Source organism: Molothrus aeneus, chromosome 5, assembly GCF_037042795.1.
Source record: "Molothrus aeneus isolate 106 chromosome 5, BPBGC_Maene_1.0, whole genome shotgun sequence".
Taxonomy (NCBI): domain Eukaryota; kingdom Metazoa; phylum Chordata; class Aves; order Passeriformes; family Icteridae; genus Molothrus; species Molothrus aeneus.
In genome coordinates, this window is record NC_089650.1 from 47,642,611 (window position 1) to 47,662,418 (window position 19,808).

Sequence of the window (19,808 nt, forward strand, 5' to 3'; positions counted from 1 at the left end):
GGTGGAGAACCTAACAGATGCCATCACAACATTACAGAACACAGCTCTTCTTTAGGTCAATAGCAACCCTATCCTTCTCCTTCTCAAAGATCAGAGAGAAGAATAACTTTTTAAAAAATAATTATAGTTTAGGTGAAAATGGTAAAAAAGAATTCACTGACCTTGTACTCTGCCTTTCTATAATTTCTGCAAACCGTCTTGCAGCTTCAGAAAAGACCTGTGAGGTTCCTGCATACTATCTGTGAAAAGGGACTCTTACAATAAAGATACTGCAGAAAGAAGGCTCTGTGCCTGTAACACCAGTTCCTGTAACCAGGAACTGAGGCAGTTCTTCCAATGAAGTGCTGAGTATTTTGTTCTCAACCCAGCAAAGTACTATGAGTGCTCAATCCTAATCATGTGATCCTAAAGCAGGAAAATGCAAATGGGAAACTATGTCCTTTTCCCTGATGATGGAAGCAGAAGCTGATACAAAGGAAAACATATTTTCAGCTTTGTATTGCTAAAAGCATCTTTTCTTTATAAACCAGAACTGATAACCAGTTAATTGTGAACTCCAAGTGCTGAATTACAGCTCCTTTTTCAGTTGAAGCTGCACAATATCTGAGTAGGTTCTAAAATGGTAGTAACAACAAATAGAGGACTTGACAATCTTTCAGTCATTCAAATAAGACTTCATTGCAACAAGTACAGTGCAGCTGATAAAATTAGGAGTTCTATTTTTGCTTCATAGAAAAAAGATTTTTGTTGTTTTGTGTTTGGGTGTTTTAAATATATGAAACCTAAAGTAGGGCAGAATTCCTAGGCCAGATGAACTCCTACTTTAGAGTTTGTAATTTCTTATCCCATTGGAGATTTTTTTACTTAAACCACTAACTGAACTCACATCAATAGGACATAAAGGATTTGAATTTACATCTCCTACATCTCAGCATTTCTCCTGAGAATTATAGAATCATCGGATTGTAAAATTTGGAAGAGACCTCTAAGATTGTCACATTCAGCTATCAACCCAGCATCACCACTGTTCACTAATAAACCATGCCCTCCAGGGCCATATGCACACATTTCTTTGAACACTTCCAGGGATGGTGACACCATCACTTTCCTGGGCACCCTGCTCCAATGTTTGACAACTCCTTCTGTGAAGAAATTTTTCCCATTGCCTGATTTAAATCTCTCCTAGTGCAAATTGAGGCCATTTCCATTAGGCTCTTAGACATTACAGAGATGGTCCAGTTGTGTTTTCTACTGGACTTAGTCTGGCATATCAATTCCCAGGATATTTACTAATCAGCTTTCCCTTACTAAACTAGAGGAATTCCCACTCCTAACTTGAAAATCAGCACCATCAGGTTTCCTGTGAGTGTGTGAATGAAAAGCTGCACCATTGGAAGCCCTCAGGGCACTTTTGGCCTGGAGCAGTTTCGTTAGCAAGGATGGCTGAGGGAGATGGTCTGTTTTAACCCAGAATGCACAAGGTTTCCATGAGAGTTTGTAGCAGCTTTCCTGTGCAAGAGGAGGCTGACAAGAGGCAGCCAGGCTCTTTATGGAAGAGGTTCACAGCAGAATAAAAGTTGATGGTCATGAATTGAAACACGCAGTTTCTGGCTGGGAGTATGTAAGGGAACATTTCTTTATTTGTGATTCAGGCTGCACAATGGGTTTGGGCAGGCTCCGTTCTTGAAGGTCTTCAACAGCAGAATAGCAAAGCAGTCTGATCTGATTTAATAGCTGAGTCTGCATGAAGCAGGAAGTTAGATTAGAGACCTCCTGAGGTCCTTTCCAAATGGAATGATTTTGTGACTCAGTGATTCTATTAAGTGTATGGAAGCAGATGCACACTTTTGAGGGATGTAAAACAAACCAAATGTGCTCTTTGACTGCCGCAAATTGTTATGATATGAAAGATTCAAAACTATAAGTGTTTGCTTATATTAATGATTAGAAGTACCTTTTTGTTTTGAAATTCTGTGATTTGACATTTGAAGTACATTATATTATTTATAAAATATGAAGAGTGTTACCACTGTAACATATAAAATACAGACAAACATACCACAGTATCACAGCATATGCTGCAGTCGAGACTGCCGTAATACACAGAGTATCACCATACAATTTCAGAAGGCTTTAAGCATCCAACCATACAGAGTCACATCCTATCACTTCAGAAGGCTGCAAGGATCTGCCCTTCTTGTTCTTTAGCCCAACCTTTTCTATCCCTCATGTTCATGCATTGCACCTGTGTGCCCTCTGTTCCCTTTGGTGGTTGGTCAGTGCACCTGGGCACTCCATGGCTCATTGCTGTCAATGCCCACTCCCAATTACCACAAACTGTGTGGTACACCACAGCCTCAAGGTAACTCATTTCTTACTTTATAAGCTAGAAGTACTTGTGGAAATACTATAGTATTCCAGAGTGCTACACTGTGCAAACAGATCTCTGCTATTAGTTGACAGATGTGGAGTAAAAATATGTGGTTCGACAACCCCTTAAACATTGCACATGTGGGTTTTGCAGGCAGCAAGTTACTCCAGATAAAAATCGCAATAAACTATGATCACCTTGCTTCTATTTTGTCATTTTTCTGACAGTGTATCATGATTTCACATGGTATTTTTTTTATATACCATTATATCTGTATGAGGAAAGCTTCAGATTAAGGACCTTGTCCTTCAGAAAAGAAGGACAAACAGACCTAAAGAGCTGCTCTGTTGGAAAAAAACCCATATATATGAGTTGTATCTAGTAGGGTGCAAACATGAGTATTCAGGGAACTTATACTTTGCTTTAGATTCAGGTATTTGTGAAATTCAATATAAAGCATGGTGAAACAATAGAAATTACTCTTGTAACTTGCTGTATTTGCTGTGGAATGGTACTTGTTAGTCTTGTGGACCTTAGAAATAATTGTACTCAACAGCTGACACTGAGGTCTATCAGAAGACAGGGAAAAAATATCTTGGGAAAATTTCCAACTTCTTTTCAAAACTGGTTGTGAGCAGCACACTGCCAGTGGACCACCAGCACTCATAAATAATTATAGCACAGCTTTTGTTTGGCTTTAACCCAGCTCTGACTTCACTGCTTCAGTCAATTACTGGAGAGTGAGAAAGGCAGAATAGGACCTCTCAGAATAGGAGAGAGCTTTTTTGCTTTACATGAAATGCCTTACAGCACATTCAAGTCTCATTTAATCATAGAACCATTAAGGTAGGAAAAGATATCCAAGATCATCAAATCCAACCTTCATTTACATGAGCCTTTTCTTTTGCATTCTGATAGAGTGAAGAGGTTTATTCTGTTTTACCAGGAGGAAGTAGGATCATCCCTGACTAGAATGCCACTTGGAATCTCTGCACATCTGGGATTTCATAGCTGCCTTGAGGCCATTAGCTGGACCTATGTTGGACCTTTCCATTCCCCACTATGCTAGATTGTGAAGTTCCTCAGCCTAGAAGGAATTTATTTAATCCCCACAATCACTATGTGGTGTTCCATTTAAATCAGTCTTTGTATGGACATTTTGTAGTGCAAAATGGTAAGCTAGATTTTATCTACTACATGTTTTCTTTGAAGTTCACTCTTTAGTATGAAAATAGTAACGCAGTGCTTTCAGACTAGCAGCCAATCTTGAGCTGGTTACTCCTATGTTATTCTTTTAATACTATAGGCTTATTATTGCAAAATAGAGGAATTTCAAAATATTTCCAAATATTTTTTAGCAGTTGAAAACAATTATTTAAGCAATTCTATTCAGCTACCATAACACGGCACATCACGGAAAGTCATTTGTCCTAAGAAAACAGTTTATTGTATGTATAAAACCCATATCCTTCTCTTTCACCTTTCACCTTTCCCTTTTCTGACCTTCCATCAAGATTTCTTATTGTCTGTCTCATGCTGGTAGTATGAAAAAATAATTGGAAAAAGAAAAGAAGTTATCAAACATCAGTACTTTTTCTACAAGTATCCTCCTCTGATTTAGTCATGCAGAAATGCCATTTTTATGAGAGAAAGGGTTATTAACAGATTAGTGGGAGGATCAGCAGAACAAAATTGCTCCACATCTGTGTAATCCTATAAAAAAAGACTAAAGTTTATACAATATCTACTGTTGTCAGATGATAAAAAGGCTGTAAAAAGGATGTGGAAGGAAGGAATTAAAATGAAGTAAAAGCAAGATGACAACATCCTTGCACTAATATGTAATTTAACTTTTCTTAAATTAATATAATGTATCTAATATAGATTACAGTTTGCAGTATATAATGGAACCTAATGTATGCTATATGCACTTTATACACTGTAATCTGATATTTGTTGAAATAGATCCTTTCCATTATCTCGGTCCTTTTGTAGGTAGTAAATCCTCTAAGTCTGATTTAAACTGGAAATATTTTAGTTTTCTGCAACAGCCTAGTCAGCTGCAGGGCCAGTGTCTCAATGTCCACAGTAAATTCTTGTAGCTCCTTGCCACATGGAAGAGAGCTGGCAGTGGAGAGCATTTCGTCTGTGTAATTGGTTCAAAATTTTAGGATCTTTTGTAGAGCCACTTTACTACTGGGAAGACACTCTGCATAAAATTGTTGTTCAAGATAGTCATTATCTTACTGAGGAAAATTAGGAAGTTGAAAAATAGATGGTTAAAACCTACGAGTATAGGCAGGTCCTGGGCAATGCATCAGCTAGACTGTTAGTCTAAGGCAAAAATATTGAAACTCTGATATTCAATCCATTATTTCAGAGCTGCTCAGGTAACATTTCTTGACATTAAATAATCCTTTCAATCAGAAAAACAATGTGAGTAATAATGTGTAAGGTTTTGCTACAGGATGTGAATGTATCCATGCCAAATCTGCTGAAGGAAAAACTTGTTCCACATCTCCAGAAAGCTCAATTTACAGTAATTAATTTTATTAGTAGACACAAGAAAGTTAAACACTAAACACCTCACAGGCTGACTCAAAATACTTACGAAAGGTGGAGGAGTCCACAGCTCTACAGAGAGTTATTCCTTTGAAGTGATGAATCTTGGTGAGTGAGTTTCACCTGGGCTGGGAACATTGCCCAGATCCAAGTGTAACCTCTATCCTTATGAGAAAAACAGTAGTTAACATGTTTCTAACATCTCGGTGGAAACAATCAGAGTCACTTTGATTCAATTATCTTTGTTGTGCTAAGCTGACTGCATTGTTTGCGTCCTCTTTGCTCCCCAGACCTGAAGTAAATCACAGAAATCTTCCAGATGTCTCCCTATAAGGGAGAGTGAATTTCTGTATGAAAGTATTTGTATAGGTCTGGGAAAATTCTGTGTCCAATAAGACGTAATTAACTGTCTTAATACCTTGTTGACAGAGCCTAAATTTTTATTCGTAAGGTTTTTTTTTTATTTCTATTTCCACTATGTCCCATCTCTGTGCTAATGTGATCTCAATATTTATCAAAGCAAGACTTCAGCTCAGCATCACTTACCATGCCTTGTGCAATAGAATAAATATAGCCATTAAGCACATCATTTGGTTTTCAGAAGTAGTTGGTTTTTTTGAGGGAGGTCATGTTCAACTACTGACTGCTTGATTACTTGAGCTGAATGAAAAGTACTTGTAGTAAATTACTGCAAGGAGGCTGTTGGAGAAGGCACAGCAAGTTCTAACTCCAGCCTGTGTATTTGGCACTAACTGCTTGCAATCTGTTTCTGTCCATGTGTGAGAGCTACCTGCATGCAGTCTGTTGTTCTGTGAGCCATCAAGCTGTAACCTTGCACTTTCAGTCTGCTGTCCACCAGAAGGCAAAACCTTTATTCAGTATCTTTTAAAAGAGATCATGGTTAGTAAAAATGCATTATATTCGCTTCTGTGATTATAGCAGCCAGTATGCTGCAAATTCATTAGAGTCATTTTCAAACCCATTATAATTTAGAAAATAAATCACTACATAGCTAGATTTTTAGGTGTTCTAGGAAAACAAACTTACCCATCTTACTTCTGTGTCCCAGCTGTGTATATTAAATGAGTATCTGGGAATGTGTGAAATTTAGTGCTGGTCATAGCTATTAGACATCAATAAAAATATTCTAACTCAAAGGCTCTTTTGAATGAAATACATTATGATTTTCAAAGTCAAATCAGTCCTTCATTATTTTTTTATGGTAAGCCACAGTGTGGTTTAAGGGAAGCAGAAATGATAACCAGATTCTGTCTGTAAATGTATTTATCTTTTCTGTTTTGATAGTCTCCGTTATGAGTGTTTTCCAAGAAACTTTAGTCTCAAATGATGTTGACTTAATTCCTTTCAAGTAATTTTATTTTTACCAAAGCTTTTAACTGAAGAGGAAGAAAGGAGAAAAAAACCCCTGTCACTTCTTTAATCTTCCCATCATCTGACTCTCTTTCAAACATAAAGTCATAGTCATACTTTCTGCACTACCATGGGCTTATACAGCACATTCTGAATATAAGTAGCTGCAGCTGGAGTTATGGACAGCGTTGGATGGAGACCTATCCATGCACTGCCCATGTGTCCCAGACATTTGCACTGGTACTTTCTCTAGTGTCATTTACATATTCTTAGTTTTAGCCCTCACATTTGTTGTATAGGCAATATTGCCTAAACTGTACATCAGTAATAGATTTTTCATTATGTATTTGCTGGTTAAAGTTAGGAAGATTTGTGTAAATGTCCTCTATCTAAAAATATACTTTCTCAAGGTCTCTTGACTAACTTAAGCAAACAGCCTAATGTCTTAATAAGAGAAGGGTCTGATCTTTGGCCAGAAAAGTCTCAGAGATTGATTCGTTATCAGAGATGGCTTCTTTATTGAAGGTCACTTTAAAAACAGAGCCAAATAAAGAAGGGTAAGGCAGCTGCTTGCAGGATTGCCAAGCATTATGACCTGCCTCTCACTGAGCTGCTGGGAAAGCTCAAGATGTAGGGATGACCCGTGCCCAGGGTGGGGTCATTGCAATGAGCAGATACCTATTTCAGGTGCCTCTTTTCTTCTTGAAAACTTTCAGATGAGAAGCAGTAGTGGATGAGATGGCCTTCCACAGAAAACGTGTCCCCAAGCTCAAGTGTGACCCAATGGGGGCCTCGTGTCCCCCTGACTGTCTATATGTAGCTGGATGATATTTTTCAGTTTGTGCTTGAGCAGACAAACCATTTGGAACACTCTCACCAGTGAGCAAGAGTAGGTCCTTTCACCAGTGATATTGTTGTCTGAAGTGGAGGGTGTTTGGCTCTTGGGAGTTGACTGAAATTAATCAAGTGTTGAACACGACTGCTCTGAGGATCCGACCCTGTGTGTTCCCTGGGCCATCATTAGAGACAGGGCAGCATCAGAGCCCATGGCTTCTCTGCAAACACGTGTCAGTGCAGACTGCAGATGTGTAAAGGGAAATTCCTACTGTTGCCTACACATATAAGTGTAGTTTTCTTTAGAGTGAAGCGTCCATTCTTCTGTAGACTCTGTCTCTACACGAACGACAGGAACTCACAGATTTTTTGGGCATTGTCTGGGAAAACAGTTTCAGAAGCCTTCTACCTGGTGTTTCTGAGCCTGTGTAAATGGCTTTCTCAGTATTCCCCAGACCATGTGTGGCTGCGATGTGTATTCTAATACATACCATACCATGGAGAACTGAATTTCTGTATAAAACAGTGTGTGAAGCGATTTCTTAAACAAAAAACATTTTAATTTGCCCTGAAGCCAACATTATGTACATTACATTACATTTTGAAATCTTGTTTTCAGTCTATCCATGGCTCACTAATACCTTTTCAGCCCTTTGGGCCCCTTCAAGTTCAGTTTAGAAAATTTAGAGTAAGAGAGGAAATACTGATGTTCCTTTTTTTTTTTTTTAATCACATAAAGGAAGCAAAAGAAACAGAATTAGTGGTCCTATTGAACTGATCTTGCAGAATTCCATTCTTTTGCATCCTGTTTGGCAGTCACCAGCTTGCTATTCATGATTAATATTTTGCTGAAAAAAAAAATCAGTGTTACATTAATTTTCTGATGTTCAGGTAATGTTGAGGAGAGTCCAGGGCAATCAGTTGGAGACAGAGAGAGATTTAGGAATCCTAAGGTCTAGGGAAACAGAAAATGTCCAAGCAGTGTAACTAGGCTCGTTATGTACTGTGGAGGGAGTGTTGGTGAGATAAAGCTTGCAGAGAAAGGTTTAATGTTTTTTCTAGTAGAACATTGGATATAACTGGGGGGAAGAAAGCACGCACACACACACACGCAGAGACAGAGGAAAAAAAATATTTGGGTACAGCCCTTTGTTAAACCTGAAATAGAAGAGTTCCATTTGTATATCTTGAGAAGACTCTCTACATGCCTACAAAGTGATTAGGGAGTCAGATATATTCCCCCACAGATAGTGATAAAAAAAGGAAAGTATCTTAGATTTACCTTTCCATGGGAGTTATACATCCAGTCTTAGGTTACAAAAGAACCTGTCCTCCACTTTGAATTGCCACATGATCTCTCAGGGATCTAAGTACCTACTTCGGTCAGTTCTTTCTCACACAGCAGTTAACAGGCTCCCTCCATCCAGTTTCAGCCTATGTTCCTTATACACACCTAGTCTATGGACACAGTGGGTCCAAGGCTCTTTACAAGTCAGCATTTAATTGTGTGTTCAAAGCAAATGCAACCAGCTTCCTTGTGAGAGCCTGAGACAGAACTGACCAGAATACCCTGCAGCCCCCTGGCTGGAGGGAAAACATTGGGAGCTTGAACTGAAATCTCTGCTGCCAGTCAGTTCAAAGTGAAACTTTTAACTGTGTTTTCTACATCACAGGGAAATGTTCTAAGAGGGAAATACCAATTACTGCTTTATGCACTGCACACTCCCGCTAACATGTCCTGAGAACACCTATTATCAAGCATTATTGGCAAAGGAATTTTTAAATTCTGTTAGTGCCAAAGAGGCCAACTTAAATATCTCTGTGAGCTGTGGGCGGCTTTGCCTATGCTCAAGACAAAACAATTTGGCACTTAGGAGGATGGTGGTTTGAGCTCGTACATTACAAGAGTGAATAGTGTTGGATGGAACTCCAAGACAGAGAAAATAAGAGGCAGAGTTGTGAATTGGACTCAAACATCCTAAATCTCTCCTTCAAATCCTAATCTTAGTGTGCCCCAGGCCCTAAATAAAAAAAAAAAGTTAATAAATATACTTCACCATCAAAAGGATTTGGTGCTAGAAATGAGAAGTACTTTCGTTAAAGTATACCCTGAAATACTGAGTTCATATCTGCAAGCCTCTTACTGTGAAAAGCAGCTTCAACAATAGTGTTGGCAGATGTATAGCTCACTGTACCAAGTCCTAGGCTAACATGCTCTTTCAATGCATTGCCTTCATTGTCAACTTAAGAAATCATGAAGGAGCAGTAATGCTTTCCAATTAATTCTTTCTCTCATCCCTCTTCATACTTCCTGATTGTAGTGACAATTTTTCAGTCTGAGAAGTTCTGCTGTGTTTGTCATGGCTGTGATATAAAGGTCATAGCCTAAATCAAAGGGACAATTCTATAGCTCAAGTGCTTCTTGCAGTTAGGAGGCTCAGAGTACAGATCTTTCTGCAGTGTGATCTGTGAATGCCATATACCCTGAGCATGGGAGGGTAGAGATGAATGCTCCTTATAAAAAGCCACAAGACTGTAGGATTTCCCAACTAATATTGAACATTTTTTACCTAATTACCAGGGAAAAAATTCAGGGTCACCTCAGCACTTTATTGAGAGAAACATAAATATGTAATAATTCCTTTGGTTATCACTTAAAACATTTACTTTTTGCTCTGTCAAAGCACATGGTTTTCTCAAGCTATTCCCCATTTTCAAATAGTAGACTTGGCAAAATTCAAGTCAGTTCACATTCATAGCTTGCACTTAAAAAGATGCAAAGAAGAGGACAAAACAAGAATCAAAAACTGATGCAGCTCTTCAAGTCTCCAGGTCAACATTATCGTATCACTTTTTAAACCAAAAAAACACCAGAACATAAACAGCAAAATGCCTCTCTTTATCTATTATTCTTTGTTCCTGTTTTATCTTCCTTTTAGGGAGGAGTAAATACTAAATGCTTTTAATTCCTCTTCTTTCTTGTTTTGTGTACTTTGTTTATAAAGCATACAAGCTGGAAATCATCAATATTCTTGCTTGGGAAAAATTAGCTTCATGAGGAAAACATGTTCGCTAAGAAAGCACTTGAAAAATCCATGCAGATGTTAACTACAAATACTGAAAAAAAACCCAAACAATCCCTCTGTAGTTATAATTAGGTACATTTTGAGACATTTTCCAAAATTTAAGTTTCTGATATTCTGTTCTTAATGGAGTTGGAGTTGGATTTCACATTTAGTTGTCTTGGTTCAACTGATCTCTGAGCTGTTCAGAATGATAATTCACAAGACTTTGCTAAATTAAGAGTCATTCTTTTTAGGTCTCATGTGACTAATTTTGTTCTATGGCTCACAAATGCAGCACTTTAACTGTTTGGGAGCAGGAAGGCAGATAGGGTCTAACTGATGTGCATATAAAATGGAATTGAATCAAAATCCTTCATAGATTAAAAGAATTCTTTTCTATTCCCCATGCACATAAAAGATACTAAACTAGTGTTATGGAACTTGTAATATTTTCTTGAAACAGTTTCATAGCTTTCTTTGAGGTTAGCATTCTGAGTGCAGAGGAAGACACTGCATCTGCTGTATTATCAGGATGAAATTTATTTGTCCATATAAATAGCGAGTGCTTTAAGTCTTTGTGGAAAGGCATCTACTGGGATTTTCAAAATTTTTTAGCAGTTAGTAAAGGTACTCTGTAGTTACGACAATCTTCAGTCACTGGTTAAAGCATGTGACATTCTCAAAGAAATTTTATATGCAGAAATTTGGGAATGAAAAATGTCATGCAATTTAGGGTATGCTATTCTTAAGAAACAATAATATTATAGTAACAGCATGAATAGCACAATTAAGAGCTTAAAATCAATTAAGACTGATGGTTGTACTTTATCCATATATCATACTCTTCTCTGATGCCCTGACAACATGACCAGTATCTCAGCTTTTCGTATCATTCCTGATCTCCTACTGATGTCTGTGCACTGCATTTTTCCACCCAGGAGTGCTCAGACCCCTTTTCTATAGTTTTTTTATGGTCCCTTCCATATCTGTGTGTAAATGAACATCTCATAGTCTTTTAATGTGTTATTTGTGACAGTCTTTGGGATCACTATTATCCCATATTTGCAGATAGAACTTACTAGGTTCCTTATGAAAATACTGTGGTAGTATGAAATACAGTTTCTTTGCTTTAAAAATTAACTGCAGCACAAGGACATGTTACTCCATGAGGTCATCCCATTAATCCTATATTCTCTGTTTAATGGCTTTGTTTGTCTTTTGATTAGACAATGTCTTTATGTATGTCCTAGACAGTGCTTGATGACTAATTATAGTCATTGTTTCCCATCCAACAGCAGTAGAGAACTGAAATTTCTTGATAGAATGCCTCTCCTTATGACAGGTCTCTAGACTTATTGTGCACACACACAACTTTCAGTTGTCCCTGCATTTATTCCTTAACTTAATTAAGAAAGTTGATAGAATGGAACTAATCCATCTGTCCACAATTTATTCTCTAGCAATGTGATATAGTTTCCCTATTTCATGAGCTCACTCTTTGACTGATTTTATTAGAAGTCCTTCCATACCATCATTTTAATCACTTTTCTTTCATTTTTAGTCATGTGTGAAATAGTAAAAAAAAATGGACTAAAGAAACATGAAAGAATTTCATGAGAAACTCAGGTCAGCTTAAATAGAAGCAGATCCAATAAAGTTCAGTCAGTGAGCCTACAAAGACCAGCAGAAAAGAGCTCTAAATTAGCTCTTTCACATGGAGTTTTATTCTGCCATGTCTAAAGTGCAGTCAAAAGGAGTGAGACAGCCCTGGCACACCCTGAGAGGAGGCAGGGCTGCAGTGCCTGCAGGAGGTGGCTGGGTGACCTGCCAGGTTGATGGGCAAGGCTGGCCGAGAGACCAGAGGGTCAGAACTGACGCGTGGAGGGGTCTCACACCTTCTTTACCAAGAACACTCAGTGCGGTTTATCTGATCCACCAGTTCTCACCCATGCATGGGTTCTGGATGTTAAAAAGATGCAGGATTTTAGCTACATATTGCTTGTATGCAACACTAAAACAAATTCCTGTGATCTTAGTTATATTTCTCTTGTTATTTAGTTTAAAACATTCTGATATATTGATCCCTTATTAGACTGGTAGGGGTAGTCTTCAGTGGTCTGGGCTGGGTAGAATTTCAGAGATGAGTACTAAAGCAGAAATTGCCTGTTTTTCAGCATTGAGCCCACCACTCCCATTGATTGTTAGGGGTTTTCATATAAAAGACAGAAGGTCTTTTACTGAGTAGCTGACTGTAGAGCCTGTATGCAGGCATTCTGGGTGGGAGTTTCCAAAGCACTCAATTCATTAACAAAGGTCTACTTCCACCAAAAATTATGGTTTTAGCCACAGCTGTGAATGAACAGAGTTGGATTATTCCATAAAAGTATTGAAAAGCCTTCCTTTGTACTTAAAAATGCCTTCTTGAGCTGATAGGTAGCAGCAGGTGTAGATGTTAAAAGTAACTTTATTTTAGTTACGGTGCTTTGTCACTGCTGGAGCACCAACTGTTAAAATGAACACAGATGGACATTTTTTCCCTAATGGTATGACTTCTCTCAGGAAAGTCAAGGGCTTCTTGCCTTCTTTTATTTTACTGCAGTTTCAGAGTAATCATTTTTCATTAAGGTGGAGGTGGTGAAAAAGGTACCACAGCAATTAAAAATCCATTAATGGTTAAATTAGATTTCTGAATCTGAACTATCACTGCATGTACAATGGTCTTCCACTGTACAACATTCATCCCATTACATCAGTTGCATGAGTGTGGGTCGGCTTTATAATGCTTTGTTCATTTCTCTGTCTGTCTCTACCTGTGTAATTTTGAAACTGTACAGTTATGATTTTTTTTTTACTATTTTTATATGTCTGATCAGAGCTATGTATGTATATGTATATGCATAAGTACATAATTGAGAGGAAATATAGTTATTGGTTATTCAAAGGTGAACTAAACAAACAAAATTCTTATTAAATTAGGCACCCAGACTATAAATAAATTAAATACCATGAACTAATAGCCCAAAATAATTTGAAGGTAAGAACTGAGAAAACTCAGTAGTGTAACAGCCTTGTAAATCTGTTTCATCTGTTTCATCTCTTAAACACTAAAACATTATGAAGAATCAGGTTCACTATAGTGTGATCTGAAAGAGACAAGAAAATTGTCATTTCACACAGTAGATGGACTCCAGAAATGTTCACTCTCTAAGTATTAACTGATGTTGTTTAAAAGCTATGTAGATGTACAGAAGAAAGCTTTATTCCTCTTTTATTTGCTAGTGCCCAGAAAATCTTCCATAAAGATAAAAGGAAGTTTACTAGCAAAAAGCCACACCAATCTTATAGTCACTAAAGTACATAATGCAAGGGAACTTTTCTTTTGATTCTAATCCAGAAATTACGAGGGCCTTTTTATGTCTCCCTTCTAACAATGAAGGTTGGCAGGAAGAGCAGACACAGAGCAACAACTATCATTTAAGTTTACATGTCTGTCTCTCATCTTTGCCATGAGTATCTTTTGTAAACATACTTAAGATCACAAGATGTTTCATCTTTGGGCAAGGAAAGGATGTCATGTTGCCACAGCACCGGAAGAAAACAATAAAAAACATCTATATGCATTTAGAAAAACCCTCAGTGTGCCATATATTTATGGAGCTGCAGTAAATCTGTAGCTGCCACAAATTCATTTTGCATATTGTATTAAATATATCAATGATGGTCTCCTACAAAGGTAAAAATTAAACAAATAAGTCTTGTTCAGTGATTTACGATCTCTCATGACATGACAGTTTAGATGTGAATTAAAAATTAAATGCAAGCAGTGTCCTTTGCACACTAAAGTCAAAGGGAATCAGTTACATAGTTCCTGCATGTTGGTTGTAATTAGCAAAAACCCAGCCACACAAAATTGTTGCTAATGGTATTGCCCAATAAATGCGATTAAAATAAAATTTTGTTTGCTTAAACACATACCCTGGGCAGAATGAACAAGAAAATCCCTGTCATTTTATGGCACTATGTTGAGGGCAATGGCAACACATTCAAGAATTTGGGTCTCTCTTGTGAAGTCCTGTGCAAATTGTTTTACTGCAAGGTAGGAACTTTCTGATGTTAATGTTAGTTGAAGTTATACTGTTAAATAGCTATATTTAACAGCTAGAGACTCCAAAACACAGTTTAATACTGGAAGATACTGTGCCATTCATTTTGTCATTACAGGTTTCCCTAGTTAGAGAGATTAAGCAGAGTACAGGACAATCCACATATAACCACTGTTTTATGGCTTATTTATGCAGAAATACGACCATAAACCTCTGAAGCCCCTGGGAAGATTTTTTTCTTCTAATTTTTTTTTTTCACCACCATGGACTTCAATGAGATCAGAATAATTGTGAGACATTGCCTTTTGATTGCATAATCAAGAACCACCAGTATTTTCAAAATTCCAAGATGTGTTCATATTACTGTGTGCAATGGCACATATTCTACTAACTGTCAGTACCTTGTCTCTATTAGGACTTAATTGTCTTTTGCTCATTGGTGTAATTTAGGCACAGGATCTTAGATGTAGCATATTATCATGGCAACAGTGAATGATACTATGCAACAGGTGTGAAATTAATTTTTGTACCATTTTAGAAAATAGATTTTTTTTCCTTTAAGCACCTCTATCTCCTGAAGCTATTTTGGGGCATTTCATCACAGAAATGAATCCCATATGACTAAAATAGGCATACAAAATTCCTAAGGGTGAATAGGTAGAGATTATATAATATGTAGAGACAACATGATGTTACATGAAAGGTATCTGTTTGCCTTAATAAATTTTCTTATATCTTTAGCAAATGTAGTATCTTGTATGTTTACTGTGGATTGGGATAATTTATTGCAAAACCTTTGTCTGAATGGAAAAAGGATTCTAAATTTCATATTAAACTATATATTGAAGAGCTAAGGATGAACTAATTGCAAAACTATCCCAAATAACTTTTTTACTCTTGAAGAGGATTTCAAGGTGATATGGATGGGCACAGTGCTGTCATTTTCACAGATTCTATTTATTTCAGGACTGTGGTTCCAAAATTCGCCCAGAGGAGTCCTGTGGCTTGCAGCCTCTCTCTCATGAATACCTCGCAGCAATTTCACAGACAGTGTTTAAGACCTGTGAAGCTGGAGACACAAAAGGTTCGTATTTTATCCCCCTTTTTTTCTGAAAATTAACTCATGCACTTTTCAAAGAAAAACTAGAAACAGTATTAACTCTTCGCTATGGACATGCACTAACCTATGCACAATAAATTGAACTAATCATTCCAAATTTGTATCAGCCAAATGATGTACCAATCCTGGCAATGAAGAATGCCAAATGGCAAATTCCCTGCTAAAGCACTAATATTTCTTAAAGAAGTTACATTTTCATAGAAGCCAAGCCATGTCATTTCCCCTCAGAAGATAACTCAAAAATTCTGCAGAAGTAGATGTCATACACTGTCCTCAAGCTATGTACAGGGGCTGAGGTGGAGCAGCAGAGATAAAGATATCACCTTACTTCTTCTGACATTAATGCTAAAATTTAGAAGGCTGCTTTATAGTTTAGTACAACCAGGGTTTCATGACTCATTTCTAATCCTTTGATGTAGAGCAGAGACAGTAATTTAGGGTCCAGCCAAACACAGAAGTGACTTCCTTCTCTCTTAGTCACCATGGCACTTTTCTTTAAAGGAAGCTCAGCACGTTAACAAATATACACTTAATTGATACAATTTCTCTCTCTCTCTCTCTGTCCCTCTTATAATCAATAAATGCAAATTGGAATATACAACAGAGGAAGTGTCTTTCCTTCATTTTACATCACGGAATGAAATTATGATTTATCTACCAAAAAATCTTCTTTCTTTCAGAAGTTCTCCTTTGATTCACATCTGGTTTGAACCAGGCTATCATATCAAAATTAGCTCTTTGTTCAATATTGTTGCATTACCAATAATACAGAAGTCAGCAGACATTAACTGTGTTTGACTTCTCAGAGGGAAAGAGAGGAAGAGAACTAAAAGAGACTATGAGAACCCAACTTGTGCTAAATTCCTGCAGGTGAATCAGGTTACTACACTCTGTAGAAATGTGGTTTGTAGCAGTAACAAAATCTGGTGTGTAAGATATCACAGATTCACTTCTAATTTTCTGTTGCTGTGATGCATATGTTTTAATTATATCCCACTTTCCATTTTTCCTACAAATGTATCTAGTTTAAAATAATTCTGTGTGATCTTTCTCTACATTCAACAGCTGTCTGGATTTGGATCCAGCAGAGACATAAATTGATGTCCAAATAAATGAATGAGTCCCTTGGTTACAAGGAGTAAATCTCAGTTTGGATGTAAGTCCATAGGCCTAAAGCTATTTATTCTGTCGAAAGAAAAAAATACAGCTAGAACAAAAAGAAAACTACTTCCATAGCCTATTCTCAGAGAAAAAGCTCTTTGAAGATCTTTGGGTACCAAATAAACACCAAATACAAAAGTAAAGCAGTCATAAATCAAAAAATTAACATCAGTGTAGGTTAAATATTTAGACTTTGAATTACCAAGCTAGAATAGTATTTTCTCTTTACAGTGATAATTTTTTGGCACTATAGAAAAGTCTTGATTTTAAATTTGAAAGCAAAATATGTTTAATTGTGGCTATGACAATGTAAAAGGATAAATGAAAGAGGCTGAAAGAAAAAGCAAAACTATCAAATTAAGTATACGGCTGTTATTGGTTAAAACTTTTGATTTTAGGCTAATATTTTTAAAATGGAAAGTAAGCAATCTAACTAATTATTTTGAAAGTATATTTCTTTTCATGCCATTTTATGAGAACAGATTTAGGGAGTACTGGCAATGTTTAATCTCATATCTTAAGCAGAAGATTTATGTACGCAACTGATAACTACTCTAATGAGCCAAAAATCCAGCTTTCACCCTTCCTGTGGAAACCTCCTACCTACAGGTTTTCATAAAAGTTTGATTATGCCAATTTTTAATTTGTGATGAAACTAACAATGTGTTTCTCTTGCTCTCATTCATTTAATTGTTGGTAAACCTGCCCTTGCCTGATAGAGCCAGTGTTAATGCTCTTGCCTGAAGCACCACAAAATGCTGCCTGATTGAAATGGTGCTGAGAGCTGCATTATGTGCTGCTGACTAATATAAGTGGGTAAGAGCAACTTAAAATTGCTATAGAAAATAAGCCTAATTTCCAAACTAATATTGTTTGCAATTTTTTAATGTTGTCTTCTTTTTTATGCGATTCATTTTATCTTCTAACACAGTCCTATTTTTGAAGGTTAAAAATGCATTGACCAATTGTTGGGAAATTGCAACAGGAAAAGTTCATAATAGTTGGATTTAAAATGCATCAATTTTCATGCATCATTAAAACACCTATGTAAATACAAAACCAGGAATTATTCTGTTAACATTAAATGCTAGTGCTTCCTAAAAATACTAATTTATCTCTATATATCCATGTTCTCAATTTTTTTTAAATTTGCCACTAACCTTTAGCCTATGCCAAAAACTGATCTATGTTTTTCATTAATATACCTAGGGAGCTATTGAACATAAACCAAACTATTTAAAAGAAGCTTTTCAAAAGTTACTTATCACCTTCAGTTGCCAAGGTTTAAACTTTTATTATTCAAATATTTTGGCTCCTCAAAATTCATTTTATATAGTTCTACTTTTCTAGTTTATTAGCTTAAACCAAATCAGTTCGTAAAAGTATGGGATTTTTAAAAGAAAATTCCATAAGAGGAATCTCATATGTTTTAGACATTGCCAGAACTTTTATATATTTGGGTTGAAAGAAAAATTACAACATCAGGAAAAAAATACTGAGTTTTCATATAATTTTGAAATATAGGTCACTACCTGAAACATCACTCAGATTATTTATTAAGACCTCTACAGTAGTGGCAGGGTCTGAGTCCGGACTCCAAACCAACCAACCATTCTGTCCCTGCTCTGTTAGTCAAAAGATACAAAGCAGTAAAGAGTGTTGGCATGGTACCTATTGCTGGGTTATTGGAGACCCATATTTCCTCATGAGACTGCTGTGAAGCTGGGAATGACCATTCAGTCATGGATTGCAAAGTGGGAGCCAACAGCAAGATCCACAAGTGGCAATAGAAATTTTGGAGGGTCAAAGTATTCCTGGCCCCAGTGGTGGCCAGGAGGCCACAGCCTGGAGCAAGGGACCTCAAAGCCAAGGGAGGGTCAGCATGAGTAAGGGGCTCACAACAGCTAGCACTGGGAGGTTACAGCAAGAGAAATTGCCTAAATTCAGCCTCTGGGGTTCCAGGAGAGGAGGGTATTAATTTGGAAGAGAACTCTCTGCTCCAGAACCTGATTATCCACTTTGTAACTTCAGATAAAGATTCAATTTAACCCTTTGATAAAAATTCTACATAGGATCTCTCTTAGGGACCAAAGTTCAGATCTCTCTTGTCATACAAAAATTACCAGGTTACAAGCATGCTATTTTCCTGTCCTAATGAATTTTGAACTTTAAGTGGTGCTTAATTGAGTGGGGAATATTTCCTTCCGCTGTGTGATTAGGATGCAGAAAACGCAAGTTTGAAACTCCTCTGAGCAAGAAGCATGGGATATCTCTATCTTCCTGCTTGCACCCTCCCACCATAGTCCCAAGTGTCCCTCCTTCCTCTGTCCATGCTGTGAACTGGGCTGCTTGCCCAGCACAGCCTCCACAAGGCACCCATGCCCATGGGAACAGGCAAAGCTGGGTTATTCTCACTGAACCACAGCATGCTCAAAGCCAGTGTCCAGGGTCTTGGTTAGGTTCAGTCTGCTATAGTTTTCTCCAAATCAACAAGTGCATCTGAGGGTGGTGTATGTTCTGCTCAGGGCAGAATAGGGGCAGCTCTGCAGGGTACATAGAAATTGGTATTGCGTGGTTGTGGCACTGTGGGATGTATTTGTCCCTTAGATGTACCAGTGGGGGCTCCCATACAAAAAAAAATCTCAATTTTATTTAGAAGGACTTCTTTATCTGGTAAGATTACTCACCATGCTACTTTCCAAAACATAGTCACTTGGACTTTTGCCTAAGTAGAAGCACAGGTGCCTCCTGGAAATTCTTTTGCTCCTGAGGTAGCAGCTGACTCTCCCAAGACCATGAGGATCCTCCAGGGTTTCTTTGCTGAGCCTTCGCCTCAGTCTCTGGCCAGGTGAAATATCAAAAGGCAGCCTCGGGTTTCTTGGCTGTGGCTTCCTGTGCAGCAGCAACCCATCAGACACAGCTGCCTGGTAGTGGTCGTGGGGACAGATTCTAAGGCCAGTCTGATCTCCAAGTATTTGATTTTGGGGCTGTTTTCTGGGCTGCGGTGAGAAACCCATCTGAGGTAGAAAGGCCCAATAGCACTGACACAAGGACCTTAGGCCTCTGCACTCTTCTTTGTGTAATGCCTTTAATATGAACAAAAGAAGGTTTTGCTGGCAGTTACATAGGCACTGGGAGATGCTGTCAGCACTGTGTACTTATAAGATCTAGAAAAATAGTTTCTTTTGTTCATTTGAATACAAAGGCAACTCAAAAGTTTT

At 37.5% G+C, this 19,808-nt stretch overlaps 1 protein-coding gene across 1 annotated transcript in view; it reads left to right on the forward strand.

The window, feature by feature from the left end:
• CPED1 (cadherin like and PC-esterase domain containing 1) overlaps positions 1-19,808 on the forward strand; it is a 141,411-nt gene that overhangs the window by 103,671 nt on the left and 17,932 nt on the right. Inside the window, exon 17 of the mRNA XM_066550095.1 lies at positions 15,273-15,390. Coding sequence (XP_066406192.1) covers positions 15,273-15,390 — 118 coding nt within the window. The remainder of the gene's footprint in view (positions 1-15,272; positions 15,391-19,808) is intronic.